Source organism: Ischnura elegans, chromosome 1 (assembly GCF_921293095.1).
Source record: "Ischnura elegans chromosome 1, ioIscEleg1.1, whole genome shotgun sequence".
In the NCBI taxonomy this organism is placed as follows: Eukaryota; Metazoa; Arthropoda; class Insecta; order Odonata; family Coenagrionidae; genus Ischnura; species Ischnura elegans.
The window spans coordinates 81,900,141-81,914,659 of record NC_060246.1 but is presented as its reverse complement, the minus strand read 5'-3'; the positions used below and the strand labels follow the sequence as shown (position 1 = coordinate 81,914,659).

At 38.0% G+C, this 14,519-nt stretch overlaps 1 protein-coding gene across 1 annotated transcript; it reads left to right on the top strand.

The window, feature by feature from the left end:
- Positions 1-2,710: 2,710 nt before the first annotated feature.
- LOC124164512 lies at positions 2,711-12,906 on the top strand. Its single transcript, XM_046541859.1, has 4 exons — positions 2,711-3,175; positions 6,434-6,856; positions 9,247-9,482; positions 11,550-12,906. Exons 1-4 carry the CDS (start codon positions 3,041-3,043, stop codon positions 11,686-11,688), a joined length of 933 nt encoding a protein of 310 aa, XP_046397815.1. The 5' UTR covers positions 2,711-3,040; the 3' UTR covers positions 11,689-12,906.
- The last annotated feature ends 1,613 nt before the right edge of the window (positions 12,907-14,519 follow it).

Sequence of the window (14,519 nt, the reverse complement as noted above, 5' to 3'; positions counted from 1 at the left end):
AGTAGATACTTCTATGTCGTTGATTTGGCAAAGAGAAAACGTGGAAAAATGTTTTACCACTGGTATTATAGAGTACTTTGGTAAATTCAGTCAGTTTTAGCAACAAATTATTATGCTCATTTTTCGTCGATACCGATACGTTTTTTTCTTTCTCTGAATTATATTAGTGGTTAATTGTTGGATATTTAAAAAATTATTTTTCGAAAAAAAAATCAAAATCCTCGCGTACACGCGTGTAGAAGGGACCCGGGAAATTTCTGTGCTTACGAGTCACATGATACCTCTGCGGACAGCTCGCGCCCTTCGGGCATGAACGTGAACTTTGTGAAACCCGGCAAATGTAACAAAAACTGGTAAAACGTATTTCTAGACAAAAATTGGGCTAGAATATTATGTTTTAATATCCCTTTATGATGGAATAGGAACTCCAAGGAAACAACATGATCCTCTAGGGTGATGACGGATGAAGAAGAGATTGGGGTGGCCAGTGGCGCAGCGATGGGGGGTTTTGGGGGATAAAACTCCCCCTTTGAGCTCGGAGAATTTTTTAAGTTAAATCCATTTCACTTAATTGGATTAATGCTTCTTATAGAATAGTGTAAATATTAATAAAATATCCCTCAAAATGCCGTAAAACTCACCTTTTTGAACCATTTATCTGAAATATTTTCTAGGGGAGGGCCCCCGCACCTCCCGCTTAACCTGGGAGGTATTCCACACCCTCAGATCCCCCAGTGTTTGTTGCATCTAAAACCCCCCTAGCCTCAATTCCTAGATGCGCCCCTGGGGGTGCTACCCCCCGTAATTCCTAGAAAAATTGAAAAGATGGTATACCATTATATTATAGCCTTTAAGTTTGTTCTTTAGTGAAAGCTTGTATTTCTTCAGACTATCAAATAAACTTTTAAAATTCTTGATGAATTTCTAAAAGCCACTTGTCTACGCTTATCAGTCCCCGAACTATTTACCGTTGTGAGGTATTGCATACCCCCAAGGAGCCGCCGAAAGTGATGAACCACTCCCCACGAAACAATGGACTTAACAAGCTTGTCTATATTTTGAAATTGTGACCGAAATAAGAAAATCGGAAGAGGAGTACAAATGATAGAATAATCCAAGCACGTTGCTAAAATAAGTTATACTCGTAAATATGCGCTAACATTAAGAGAAATTACCTGCCCGCCACAATGACGCCCTATTTGTCAATGGTGGGCCAAACAGTACCAATGAGAATAGGGTGGTTTCCTATTATTTTTTTATTGCTTTAATCGAAAGATATTACTCCTGGAGTACGTATTTCACGCTTTTAGATTTTTAAATGACAACATCTATTTTTCGCGATTAAATGAAAAGTGAAAATTTTCAAGCGCGCGGAAACGCGACGCTTAAGTATGAATGTCGGGAAGTCTCTCTGCGTGACGTATTTCTGGTTCCCCCTCCCGCCCTGCGAGGTGACCTTGAGGCGAGGCTTAGCGCTGATACGACGCAGGCTGCTAGCGGCTAGCCTAGTACCTTGCTGTCTGGTAGCGCTTGGCTTAAAAAAGGTTTATTAATACCTTATCAAACGAAGAAAACTTTCCGAACTTAGCCAGTTTTAATAGGTGATTATTAAGACATGTTTCCCTGAGCTCTGTGCCTCGTGCATGCATTGGTAACCTCAGACGATGTATAAATCCTATCCTCTCGTGTAGAAACTAGGTCCCTGTGACGTCATGCGGAGTGGAATCGCATGGGCGCCAATCTGGCCTTTTTCAAATGAGGATAAAATTTGACCCTTGCCATTCGTCTAAACCGGTATTTCAAAAACCAAATAATTTGGGTATTATGAATACACTAATGGTGGGTAACGAATCGCAATCAATGCCTTTCGTTTTCTTTGATGAAGGAAACTACCCTATTATCCAGGGAATAGTCTGCCTAAAGCGGCGCTTTTTAAGAGTTAATGACAATCCTCGCTATACTTTATGAAACACAGCATCGACGGCAGAATGTATTCTACCGGAATTCTGAATAGTGAAACTTTTCTCTTTGTATTTTCATTACTCCAAGAACGCGCATCTCGAATAAATTCAAATTTGCAAAGGTATGGCTATCTGAGGCAGGGGCGCATTCAGCATCAAATTTGGAGGGGTGGTTGGGGGAGTATGGAAAATCTCCCGGGAAAGAGGAGCGTTTTTCCGTGTAAAGTTTTTTGCAGGGAGTGCTACACTCTACGATAAATTCAACTCAAACTTCTCTCACGTTTCGGACTTATAGCCATGCATTTGGATATACACTCCCTTCACTCCATTACAAGTATAACAACTATTAAGCGCATAAAAATGAAATACTTTCGATAAAATTTTGGAGGGTCATGACCCCTTCGACCCCCCCAAATCCATCCATAAACGGAGGCCTCAGGAGCCTTAAATGTCTACACCACGTAATGCACTTCTGAGACATAAATTCATTCAATAAGGAAAACAAAGGACATTAAAATAATAAAAATATGCAAATATTTAAAATAATCAACTGTGGCGGATGAAAATTGCTCAAACAGATGAGGATGATAGAAGCAACAGTACGATTGAAGGTGCACTTAAAACAGAATGCGCATCATAGATGACCCTCAAATCATGCATCTTGGTTTTGCATCAATTCAGTGGCTGCAGCACGCCCGAGACGCCACGATTAAGTTACGTAACTCAAGGAAATCGTATATTAAAACTGCACTGCACGGCAGTGGAGCTTATGCCATGGAGCTGTAGTACATAATTGTAATCCGTCGCTTGATAATCTCGCACCTTTATCAAGGTAATGCGGACCCGTTAAGCATGCCTGCTCAAAGAAGAATGTTGATAAGTGGCACCCGTCAACAGCAACGAGGAATACTCCCGTATAATCCCATCAGCTGGAACGTCACGTGCAGAAGCGGACATTCTCGCGTTCCAGGCGACCGACGCAAGAGAGAGAGAGAGTGAGAGAGAGAGAGAGTGCGCAGTCAAGTCCGAGGAGAGATTTTTGAAACAGGACTCGCTCGGTCAACCAGAGAGAAAACGAAATGTCAATCACTCGTGAGGAAGCGATTGAATTTGTGAGGGACAAACTTGGTATTGAAGAAGTCCGCAACTTAGAACTCAGCCTGAGCCTCCTGAACAAGATTTCGCGTGCCCTCCTGAGCGAAGTACCGTTCCAGGTAATATTTTTGACCTATTTAAACGATTCCGACTTGAGGTTCACGAAATTTGAATATTTGACGAAAATCATCTTTGAATGGCATATGGGAATATTCTTTTCAAACAGCCTCGATCGTTTCAAAAGGTATAATTGAGCCGATCATTGATACTTATATGGAGAGTTTTTGTTCGGAAAAATTTCCAAGACTTTAGTCTCGGGCCGAGAGAGCTGTGACCGCTGACCTAATTCCATTAAATGTGAAGAAGAAATGTCTCTGTGAAACTGCATTTGGCGAGTGAATTTGAATAATGATAGTCAACAGTTATTGGATATAAAATATTTACTTGCACGGTAGTGAAAGTTCAATGGAGGGGATTACCCAGAGGAGCACCCGAGCATCAGATCTTATTTACACGCATAATCCCTTTACGTGAGAATTTAGACATTTTGGCGGGAAAGGTGAAGCCAAATTACGAAAGGAGTGGATGAGTGTCCGCAGAGAAGTGTGATTTTCTGGGTGATTTTCGTGTACAAATCAGAAATTACATATTAATAACACGTAAAGGAGGTATTTAAGATAATTAGTTTAACTCACAAGGGGAGACCACGAAAGTTGCTCCGCCTTTTTCAAAGCCGTATTTTTTATGGCCTTCGGAATGGTGAACACATCCCTGAACTAGTAGTGGTTCCGTTGAATGGGCCTTAGTTTGGCTGTAATTAATTAATTTTCATGCGGTACTTTTCACAAGCCGCGTATATTTTCATGATATCGCAGCCTTCGCTAGCAGGGTGAGGCGGGATAGTGGTTCGCGTAATAGTGATTGGTGTACCCAGCTCATAAACTGATGTCACAACATGGTTTGCCCCCCCCCCCCCTATACCATGGCTTGCTCCCCCTAGTTATGATCCTGGGTATGCCCTTGTCTCATATTTATGTAATAATTGGTAAAAACGTAAATTAAAATAGCGTGAATAATCCTTCATGTATATGTACTATGTGTACATATTTTTAATGCTAACGAAGAAATAGGTATATGTACTACCATTCCTTGCATTGGCAACCAAATATGAAATAACAAGTTGAGCTCCAATATTAAATTCGGTAACACCAAATGGGACTTTCAAGTCATGATTACTTTAGCTGGCTAATCTGGTTTCATGTAGTGGGAATGCCTTACCTTGGGTCCACATGGACATTTCCAAATTAGGCCGTTTTTTGCAGGAGGGAGGGGGGAAAGGGTGGGTCATCACTTTCCGCTTCTCCCTGGTGGTAGGCAATATAGACAATATTTCCTAGCGATAATACATCTGAGCTCTGATATGCATGGGCAAAAGACTTTTTGATATTTATCAACGATTTTAAACATTGTTTCTTAATCTGGTGAAATAAAAAACTTTCTTTGGAGGGCCAAAATGCCACAATGGAGAATATTCTCAATTTTTCCGAAAATGAAGAGGATGGGTATGGGGGCGGCCAACTTCCCCCTTTACTCCACCACTGCACACGGAAGTACTCAAACCTGAGAACATGGAACTTGACATAACATACATAAATGGAACTTGCATAACAAACACATAGGTATCACGACGATGAAAATTATGCTCTTAATCTGTGATTCTTTGTGGATCACGAGTATGCCCTAAACAAACACACTACTTATCTATAGGAAATCGATGTTCAGTCTGTCATCTTTTGAGGCGAATCAGACATTAATACTAGAACTGATTTTTGCTAAACTCACTTTCTATGAATCGATCAGCGAAATTTGTCTCCCATATTCCAATGGATGGTGTTGTCAACTTTTTATAATAATTAACACACCCATTCATTAAAAAAACAATTTTATGCTAAATTTTTATTGGATTCAAATACTTTTAGGAAAAATATTAATCCTAAACAACTTCTTAATAGAATGAAATTGCATCCATTAGCCAAAATAAGTTACTAATCACGATAATAGCCTCACTAGTCATTCCAAATGCACTCTTGTATTCTCGTTTTCATTCTTCTTTTGATATATGTCATATATTCTTCCTTATTAAAATTTATTTCCCTTGCTTAATCCTTCACCCTTCCCACTCGGAATTAGGCAACCCATACACCAGTAGTCCACTTGGAATTTTAAAAATGAAAAAAATGGTGTCATACTTAGAATGGAAATGTGACTTGGTAGTGAACAACGCAACATTGACTATTGATTGACATTGATATTAAAGACTATTAAAGCACTGTAATAGTTATCTCAAAATGTTAGTTTCATTCATCTTTTTCAGCTTAAATGCTACAACTTCAACAACCATGGCTTGCCCCCCCCCCCGCCCCTAGATTTGATCCTGAGTATGCCCTTGCTGATGTGAACAATAACTGGTAGTGCTGTAGAAAAATATTGAATTGGACCACACCAGCAAAGTTTGCCCCATCCTACTCTCAATGCTTTACTCATCTGAGCAAAAACATCAACTTGTAGTGGGATCTCAATCAATCGGCATAAACAGTACTTACTCCCAATTTTGTCTTCCATACCCACCCTAGCCTCATTGACGGCTCATCGCAAATCTAGGGCCAAAGGATGTCCTCACAAGAGAATGGCTCAAAGTAGATGGAGTAACACTTCCAAGTCTCTGAGTTCAGAGCAATTTTTGACTATGATGGACGCAAATGATGGAAAGTGCTGTGAGCACTGATATCAGGAATATTGGAGGCTGTGGAAGAAATTTCCACCGTGCCTAGTTATCAGTTAACAGGCTTCAGTAAATGCTAATATATTTTCTTGTTGTTTCAATGAACACGATGTCAAAATTTTTGCTTCTTCTTTGAATGCTGAATCTTGTAGACTGGGCTGAAAATAGCTGGTTGAGCTTTTGTAAAATACCTACTTGAACAACATCCATTCAGTGTATCAATTTGGTTTACATTCCTATTGAATTACAAAATCTACTCACACATAATCTGAAGGTCTGGATACAAACATCATGTAGGTACTAAAAAATATCAATAAAAGGAGCAAATGTCAAGGAATATGTAAGTATGGTAAATTTTTGAACATGTGCACATGAGTTCATTGTTGAGATGCTTACTTTATTTTAGTATCAGTGCTGCTGAACATTTAATCCAGCCATGACTTGCCCAGATATGTATGCTCTGGTGAAGAGTAAACATGCCAAAAAATTGAACTTTTAAAATATCTCTCAAATATATTCCAGTATTTCTCGTATTTTTGTCACTCACATTGGAGTTATTGAAAATATTTTTCGTACCTTCTGTGTGGGATTGAAGAATATCTTTCTCTACACTACCCCTCCTGAGAGGCGCTTCCCGTCGGTCGAAGAGGTTATACATTTTGGAATGACCTGTCACGGTGGAGTCTGCATCCATAACAATTGGTTCGCTGCAATTCTACTAAAGGCCTTAGGCTTCAACCTCTACACCATCGCAGGAAGGTATGCTGCAGTCTGGAATACAACTGATAGTCATATAATGTCAGTCGTAAGAGGATTAAGAGATCCAGAAGACCCAAACTGCACTGAGACACTCTTCCTTGTTGATGTTGGCAATGGCTACCCCACCCCAGGGGCAGTCCCATTGCACAGACTCCCACATGAATTTCCTTTGACAGCAGGTCTTGAAATACGATATGATACAATTGGAGACCGATTTTATCGCTTGCATCGAGCTGGAGATCCAGTCCAAGATCCACATGTGAGTTTCTTTTTTCTTTCCTCACCTATTATAACAGGTAATCTATTAGTTATGGTAGCTTAACCTTGAGAATTTAACAAATTGCAACAGCTTGTCTTCCTTCCCATATTCGATTTACTTCTTCATTTCCCAACTATACTCATTAATTTTCATTTTCATAGACTGAATGAACCCTATTTGTTTCTCTCTCCCATCTCGCTAATCTAACATCCCTCCCTCTATCATAGCTTTCAGCATTCTCTCTCCCCTGAGTATATGTTTATCATCACCATGTCTCCTTATTGTATAGTTTAAAAGTTTTTTCTCCTCATAGACTATCTGTTGAACCTCGTGGTTCCTGTTCTTCTCCATCCATCCCCTGTTCTTTATTCTCCTCCATATCCATCCTTTCATTGTCCTAGTTCCCTATCCCTATGTTTCCATCCCAAGTAGATAAATAATTATGAAAGTTTTACTACCCTCTTAAGCTTGCGACCATCACAGGACATATTGTCAGGAGATGAATAATCTGTAAGTTTCATTCATCGCCTGAAGATGCACCATGTAATGGCTGTGAAAGTTTGCTTGGCAAAGTGTAATATGCAGCTGCTCCTTAAAGTCTCCAATACAAATTAATCTCGCTGCAAAAGCCTATGTTTCTAGTCAATATCTATTTATCTGATGACCTGATTTCAGCCTCCCCTACTCTAACTCCTTCCATCGTTCCTAAACCATCTCCTCATAATGGATGATAAACAACAACACACTGGATATGATGGAGACAGCATAGAAAGCTTCATATCTTGCCCCTCCTTTCCTCCTGTGCCTACCATCACTCAAGCAGTTTCAGCCATATAAAGATTTAAAATTAGTGATATGTTCCACCAATATTCACCTATTTTCTTTAGGTCCTTCAGCCTTCTCGCCTTCACTTAGGAAGACACTTTTCGGCACACATTGTTGAATTACAACTAACACTATAAACGTTTTCATCAATTAAAAATCAACTTACCAAGGGGCTGCAGATGATCAAAACAGAAAAATGTACGCAAGACTTCATCAAAAAGGCTCATGCAAGCAATAATAAATATCTGATACATGAACATATAGTTATAGTAAAAAATTAGAACACAATGTATGTATTGACATTCAATGATTATACACGCAAAGTAGCAATAAAATGCAAAAAGTCCCATCAAAAAGGCAGGAACTGTTGAGAAAATCCATATATTTATTCAAGCAGATACCCTCAGGGGTAAACTCCTTAGATCTCATTTTCCCTCAAAAAGCTCATTCTGCTGGGCATTCCAAACTACTCCACCCCCTGAGGCCTATCTTCAAAACTTCCGGTCTTCAAGGGCTTGCTTTCTCCCTTGAAAAAATCTGATATCTGCCTTTGGATAGCTCTTTTGTTAATAGTTAATAAGATAGTGTACAGAAAACTCAGTTACCAGAATCATTAGAAATACTCAGCAAGAGTTGGAAATATTTGGTAGTCTTCTTCATTACTCTGATAGATTATCATTCTTGTTTAGTCCTTTTTCTCCTCATTTGATGAGTGATGCTCTCTTAAACCTCAATGTACTTCATCAGAGTAAGTTGGATATGATGAAGCATTTATTTTATTACCAAATTTTTCAGGAGAATAGAACACATGTCTTACTACGGTCATTTTCAGTGTCGTGCCATTCAACAGTTTTGTTCCCATCCATCTCCTTTTTCATTGCAGAAATAATGTTCCCCTTTTGGATCAGGGCTTCTATCGCCCATCGCCTATCCAATTATTTCTTCCACTTGATCATACCCACTATATGAGTCTCCCTCAAGATGATTAGGCATAGAAATGAAACTATATATGCCTCTACTTGCACTACTATGGAATTGGCCATATGTGCCTCCACCTCTTCCAAAACAGTGTGTTTACTCCCCTGTTCAAAGAACCATTTCTACAACTTTTCCAAGGCTTCTCACTCCATTATTCCCTAATCAAATGATCCTGAAACTATCACTGCAATATGGTATACATCTTTCCCTTTAATCTGTCTCAAATCCAAGTTGTCCATGCTCCATTTCAACATTTCCTCTTCAATAACTTAGAGAAATGGCAGCAAGAATTATCTTTATTTACTCTGTGAGTCACTATCCAACCCATTCTTAACCAAGGGCATTGCCTATAATATTACAAGAACTTGTAAGGGTAAGGCCTTGAACTTGGCCCACTCAAAAGATTAGAACAGAAATACACAAACAAAATCTGTATGAGGAGCATGGCGAGGGGAAAGCTGCACCTTAAACTCTCACTAGTGATGCGATCATATTTTTTTAACTATCATAAACGAAACAAATTTCAAAATACATATTGCCTTGAAAACTTATAAGACTAAAATTTCTTAAATTTTCAACCACCGCAGGGTCAACGGTTTGAAAATGGCTGGGTGGGTAAATTCAGCTTCACATTAGAGCCTAAAGATCCAACATCAGCAAAGATGGAATTAGAAAAAACCTTCTGTTTAGATCCTCCATCACCTTTCATGAGCTACATGAGAGTCTTCAGGTGGCCCAAAGATCAGGAAAGCGTTGTAGCTTTGCGAGGCCAAGAATTGATATTTTTTGGGTCTGAAAATAATGATGCCCAGAGAGGAGAAATGTAAGTAAAGTCTAAATTAAGCATTGATATTATTATACGATCAAAACAATAGATATAGCAATTAATAAAGCTATTTTCTAGCAAATTAGATGAGTTAATTCCACTTGGGTATTTCACCAGTTGGTAGTCCCCATTTTTGCTCATGTTTTGGACACTAACTTCATTGTCATCATTAAGAAGTACAAACTGCAGCATTTTCTTCATGAAGAATGAGATCAAGCCAGACTTCATATTGGCAGTAGAAATGTCTGTTAAACAATTGAAGGCCAGAAAATAATTTGCATTAAGTTTAAAAAATTGACATAATTTTAAAAATTAACATGTGGCGCAATATCCACCACAACATGCAGTAGAGAAAATCAAGAATATTCTAGGAACTTCCAGCACGGCGTTCGCCATCACTATATAAACAAGCCATCTCGGCCAACAATGAGTCAGCCTGTAATTTGAATTGGCATTAAACGCTCCACTGCAAAAACCACACCAGTGTGTTATTCAGCATAGTAATCGTTACGAAAGTGTTATTCGGCATAGTAAATCGCTACAAACACTTAAAAGGTATAGCTGAAACACAAATGCCAATTTTATTCCTTGCGAGGGCCAACTTCATGTTTGCACAACATTTACAAAATTTTTCAAGGTTAGTTTGTCACTAAAGTAAGCACAGAAATCATCACAACTATTGAGCTACAGCAACATCTTTATTTTACACAGATGAAGGTACAAAAATATGGGTGGTTCATGAAATCGACGCAGGAAAAATAAAGACTTAGTTTTATAAAATCAAGGCGTTAAAATTTAGGTTGTGCAGTTCATGTCATTGAACTTAAATAATTTTTATTATGTGTGTCCACAGTGTAATTTTCAATTCTATCCTCAATTCATTTATGCTTATGGTTTCATATTTTAACACATAAGCAACAGTCATGGATTGAAGGAAGGGAAAAGAGGGTGCAGTAGCTTTCTCTGCATGATTTAAGGAAAAACCAAAAGATCTCAAAAATTTCTACCCAATCAAAGTTTTTATTTCATCATCTTAACAAACACAGCTTAAAATTTATTGATGAATATTTAAAATTCACCTGTTCACAGCTGTAAGACCTCTGACACACACAATTATTGAGAGTTTGCACATCACCAGGAAAATAATGCTTTCTCCAAAATAGCTAATTTCAACTACCCCTGATAAGCTAAGGCTAGACACATCTATTATAGGAGGTTTGGTAATTTTCAATCAACATTTTATATAAGAAAATGGCAATTCTGATGCATAAAAGTTGAACCCCTTACTTCTGCACGGACCTCAGAGTAGGACGAGCGATACTGATGGAGTTCATTTAAGCATTTAAAAACAGAGAAAATGTATTGACTCATAAATACTTAATACAAATATAACACATAACACATAACATACAAATACAAATTTCACATTCAGACATGAATATGAGGAAATTGAAAAGTCACTGATCAGCATTTCTTTAGGGTGATTACGTTCACACTGTTGAATGATTGTAGATTGTCGAGACAATTGTTGAGGGACAAGTGGATGGCAAGAATGGAAAAGGAAGACCTCGAACAAAAGATAGGGAACAGGTAAAGAAGGATATGAAAGAGAAGAAATATGTAGGTGTAAAAAGATTAGTTGATAGGAGAATTGAGTGGACACCTCCATCAAACCAATCTTACAATTGTTGACCATGACTGGTGGGGGGACGAGGAATGATGTAAAATGATGTCAGATTTTAAGTAGGTACATAGCTGCTTCCAATATAGACTTTTCAAATTCATTCAACAAATTGCAATTGAAAATATGAATTCCGACTTGTATCTCTTGCAGAGTAAATACAAGAGGAAAACAAGAAAGGGGAATTAGAAGAGAGATCATACATTCTAAATATTCCATCCTACTCCCCTATTCCCAAAATGATCCAAAAACTTACTTTCTGAATTTAGGTTCTTTTTACTTAGATCTAGATCTATCTTGAATCTGGATTAATAATTCAAATTAGGTCAAAGTAAAAATTGCCACGACAATTGCACTATTGATGTATTTATCATTTATTGCAGGAGGAAGCGATCATGCTTTGTTGCCTTGGACAAGTTAGAAGAAAATGTTCTCAAATACTTCCCTTCTGTTGATCGAGAGCTACTTCAAAAAGCAATGCCAGTTTTAAGGAACATGAAAATTATAAGTCAAAAGGAATGACTAAGCATCAGATTTCAGTGATAAAATCAATTTTGTATTGTGCAAATTTTATGGTGAGCTTTAAAATTCATTTTGTTAAAAAAATTGAAAACTCATAACATGATCACTCACCTTTCACAGCTAAATAAACATCATTTTTATTCACTATTAACCTGCAATGTCACTAATACTCTAAGTCTCCCAAAGAAGAAACACAAGGAAGAGCACCACAAAGGAGAAAACTACTACGGAAAACAAAATAGGAAAATAAGACTGAGGAGTGTATTCCAACACCTTCTATCAGCAAATAGGACCAGGGTAATCATTCTGGTTCTCATAACATTATATTTCATAACCCTTCCCAGGTGAGAGGGCAGGGCTAATGCAAGAGGGGTGGGTGCCCTTGGTACAAACAAGGAAAATACTGGTGGGCTCCACAAATTGGGAATGGATGAGTTCAGACACGAAGCAAACTTGCTACATCCAAATGTGCACATTTGCACCTAGTTGTTTAAGGAAACCCATGAACAACAGATATCCTAGGTGCAGAGCTGAGACATAGCACAAGGTCCCTCATTTTGAGTGGAGAGAGGATGATCCCTGATCAATGGCCGAAGAAAGGGTCGGCCACCCCACAGAAGCGAGTCCCAGTGGGATACCTAAGCTATGAAATTAGATGGAAAAAATGGCGAAGGAAAGAGCCCTAGAAGAATTATTCTGCAATGCCAAATGCAAATGGTCAAATTCAGAGAGCTTTCGGACCTTCAAATGAAATTCAATGAGTTATTTATTGCTTGAGGCAAACAAGAAGATTTTATCAATAGTATTCGCCGGGAAAGTTTATGATCTTTTTGATGCTTGCATTACACTAATTCTGTGATGTCATACAAATTTGATCCAAAATTTGGAAATGTGGAGTTAACGCCTGATGAGAAATGTTTGACAAGATAGCAAGTCATCTTGTTAACACTACTAGGATGCTGGGAGAGAATAAGGCTCTGAGGCACAAAACCCAGTCTGTTGTAATCTTCTTGGCAGTGGGAAAGTGATGAGCTAATAAAATATCCCTCAACTCAACTTGCTTCAGCCCTGACTCCTCACCAGCAACCATATTTAGAACTCATTACATATAGTGGTCGCAAACTCAAGAAAACACAGAAATTAGCCACTTGCGCTATGACGGTCTACTTATTGCATTACCAGTGTTTTTTTCAATCAAGCTTTGTACTTGATTTTCAATAATTTTCCCTTCTAAAAGAATTAATAAAATTTTTAAAGTATAGTGGAATTTTAAACGGATTTCTAGCATTAACAACAACAAAGTTAGTAAATAAAGGGTAATAAGGCTATAAGTCCGGAAGTCCTTTATTTTTAAGGCTAACATTTCGTTTAAAAATTACTTAACGCACAGAACTAAATGAAAAATTCCTATCAAAGTATTAAAAAATTGTAGTATGCAACAAAGTAAGTCATTAAAAAAACTATTGACAGTATAACCACTTCTCACCGGATTTCTGCGGTGAGGATGATCATAAATGAGTGGGAGGGTCGGGCTTAATTGCCGAAGAGTGACCCAAAGGTCTCGCTAAGCTGGGTCCCAGGCGAGGCCTGAATGCATCAGACAATTGCTACCTCAGCGGTCACTTCCCTTCCCTTGTGTCAGCCAGAGCCAACGTCCGCTCGTTTGCATTGAAAAATCTGCGACAGCTATACCCGATGCCAGTTGTTATGGGCTTGAAAATTCCCGTGGGCTCCACCCGCCGTCCGGTGTGAAAGGGTTAATCTAATATTGCACTTTTAGAAATGGTTTAAAATAATATTATAAAGTTTAAAGAAAATACAGGAACCATGAAAAGTAGTTTATTTTCTTGGATGGAAGTGAAAAACTGCAGGGGCCCCAGAGTACTACACATGTTAGCTTAAGAGGCAGTATTCTACTCAGAAACATGAAAAACTCTGTAAATTGATGCATGAATATTGGTTCTCACTTCCTAAACAGTTTCCTTCTGCAGCCTTCACCGACAATAAGCCAAAGTGCTGACCTCTTTTGATATCTTGCTTGGTAGTACATATGTATCTTTTTTTTTAAATGAAAAGTAATATGCTGTTGACACCAGTATCACAGTCATGAAATTTCTCAAAGAGGGTTGTACTATGATTAAACAGAGGAGTTTCTCTTGCTAAGAAAAAGTGTATAAGTGATGAAGCTGTTTAGCATGGACACACATGACAATGAGAACTGGAATTACTTTGATAGTAGATGAAGTCAGTGCTCCGGAACATGGAGGTAACTTTTTCAAGTATAATGGCACATCCTGAAATTTTATGAGTAAGTTTATAAAACAAAAAAATGATAATTCAAATGAATGGAAGATTTGAATTTTTGATCTTTTGGTTTACATTGCTTTTTTAATGTTTACCACAGATCTGAACACGAGCTCTGTCATGAGCACATCCTTTCAAATCGAGCTTATCATTTTTCTCACTCCCCCTCACTTTGAGGCTTTTTGGAAAAGATTCTCTAGTGCAAAGCTAGCTTTGAAGATTAAGTGCTCAATATTTTTGTGGTCATTGAATACAACTGAATAGATTTCTATTAAATAAACCAAAATAGTAGCTAACATATTAATTGATGCTTTTAACTGCATTCTCATTCCTTTAAGTCTTTAGAAATTAATCTGTGGCATTTTATCGTATGTCGAGCATGAGAAATAAGTAATTTTACTATTCTTCTTTATCAGTAATTTTTTTAAATAAGAGGAGAAATAGTACGAGTTTCATCCACTAACTCCATGTAACCGTTTAAACGATATAAACAAAACAACAAAAATTATTATGTATCAAGAGAAAAG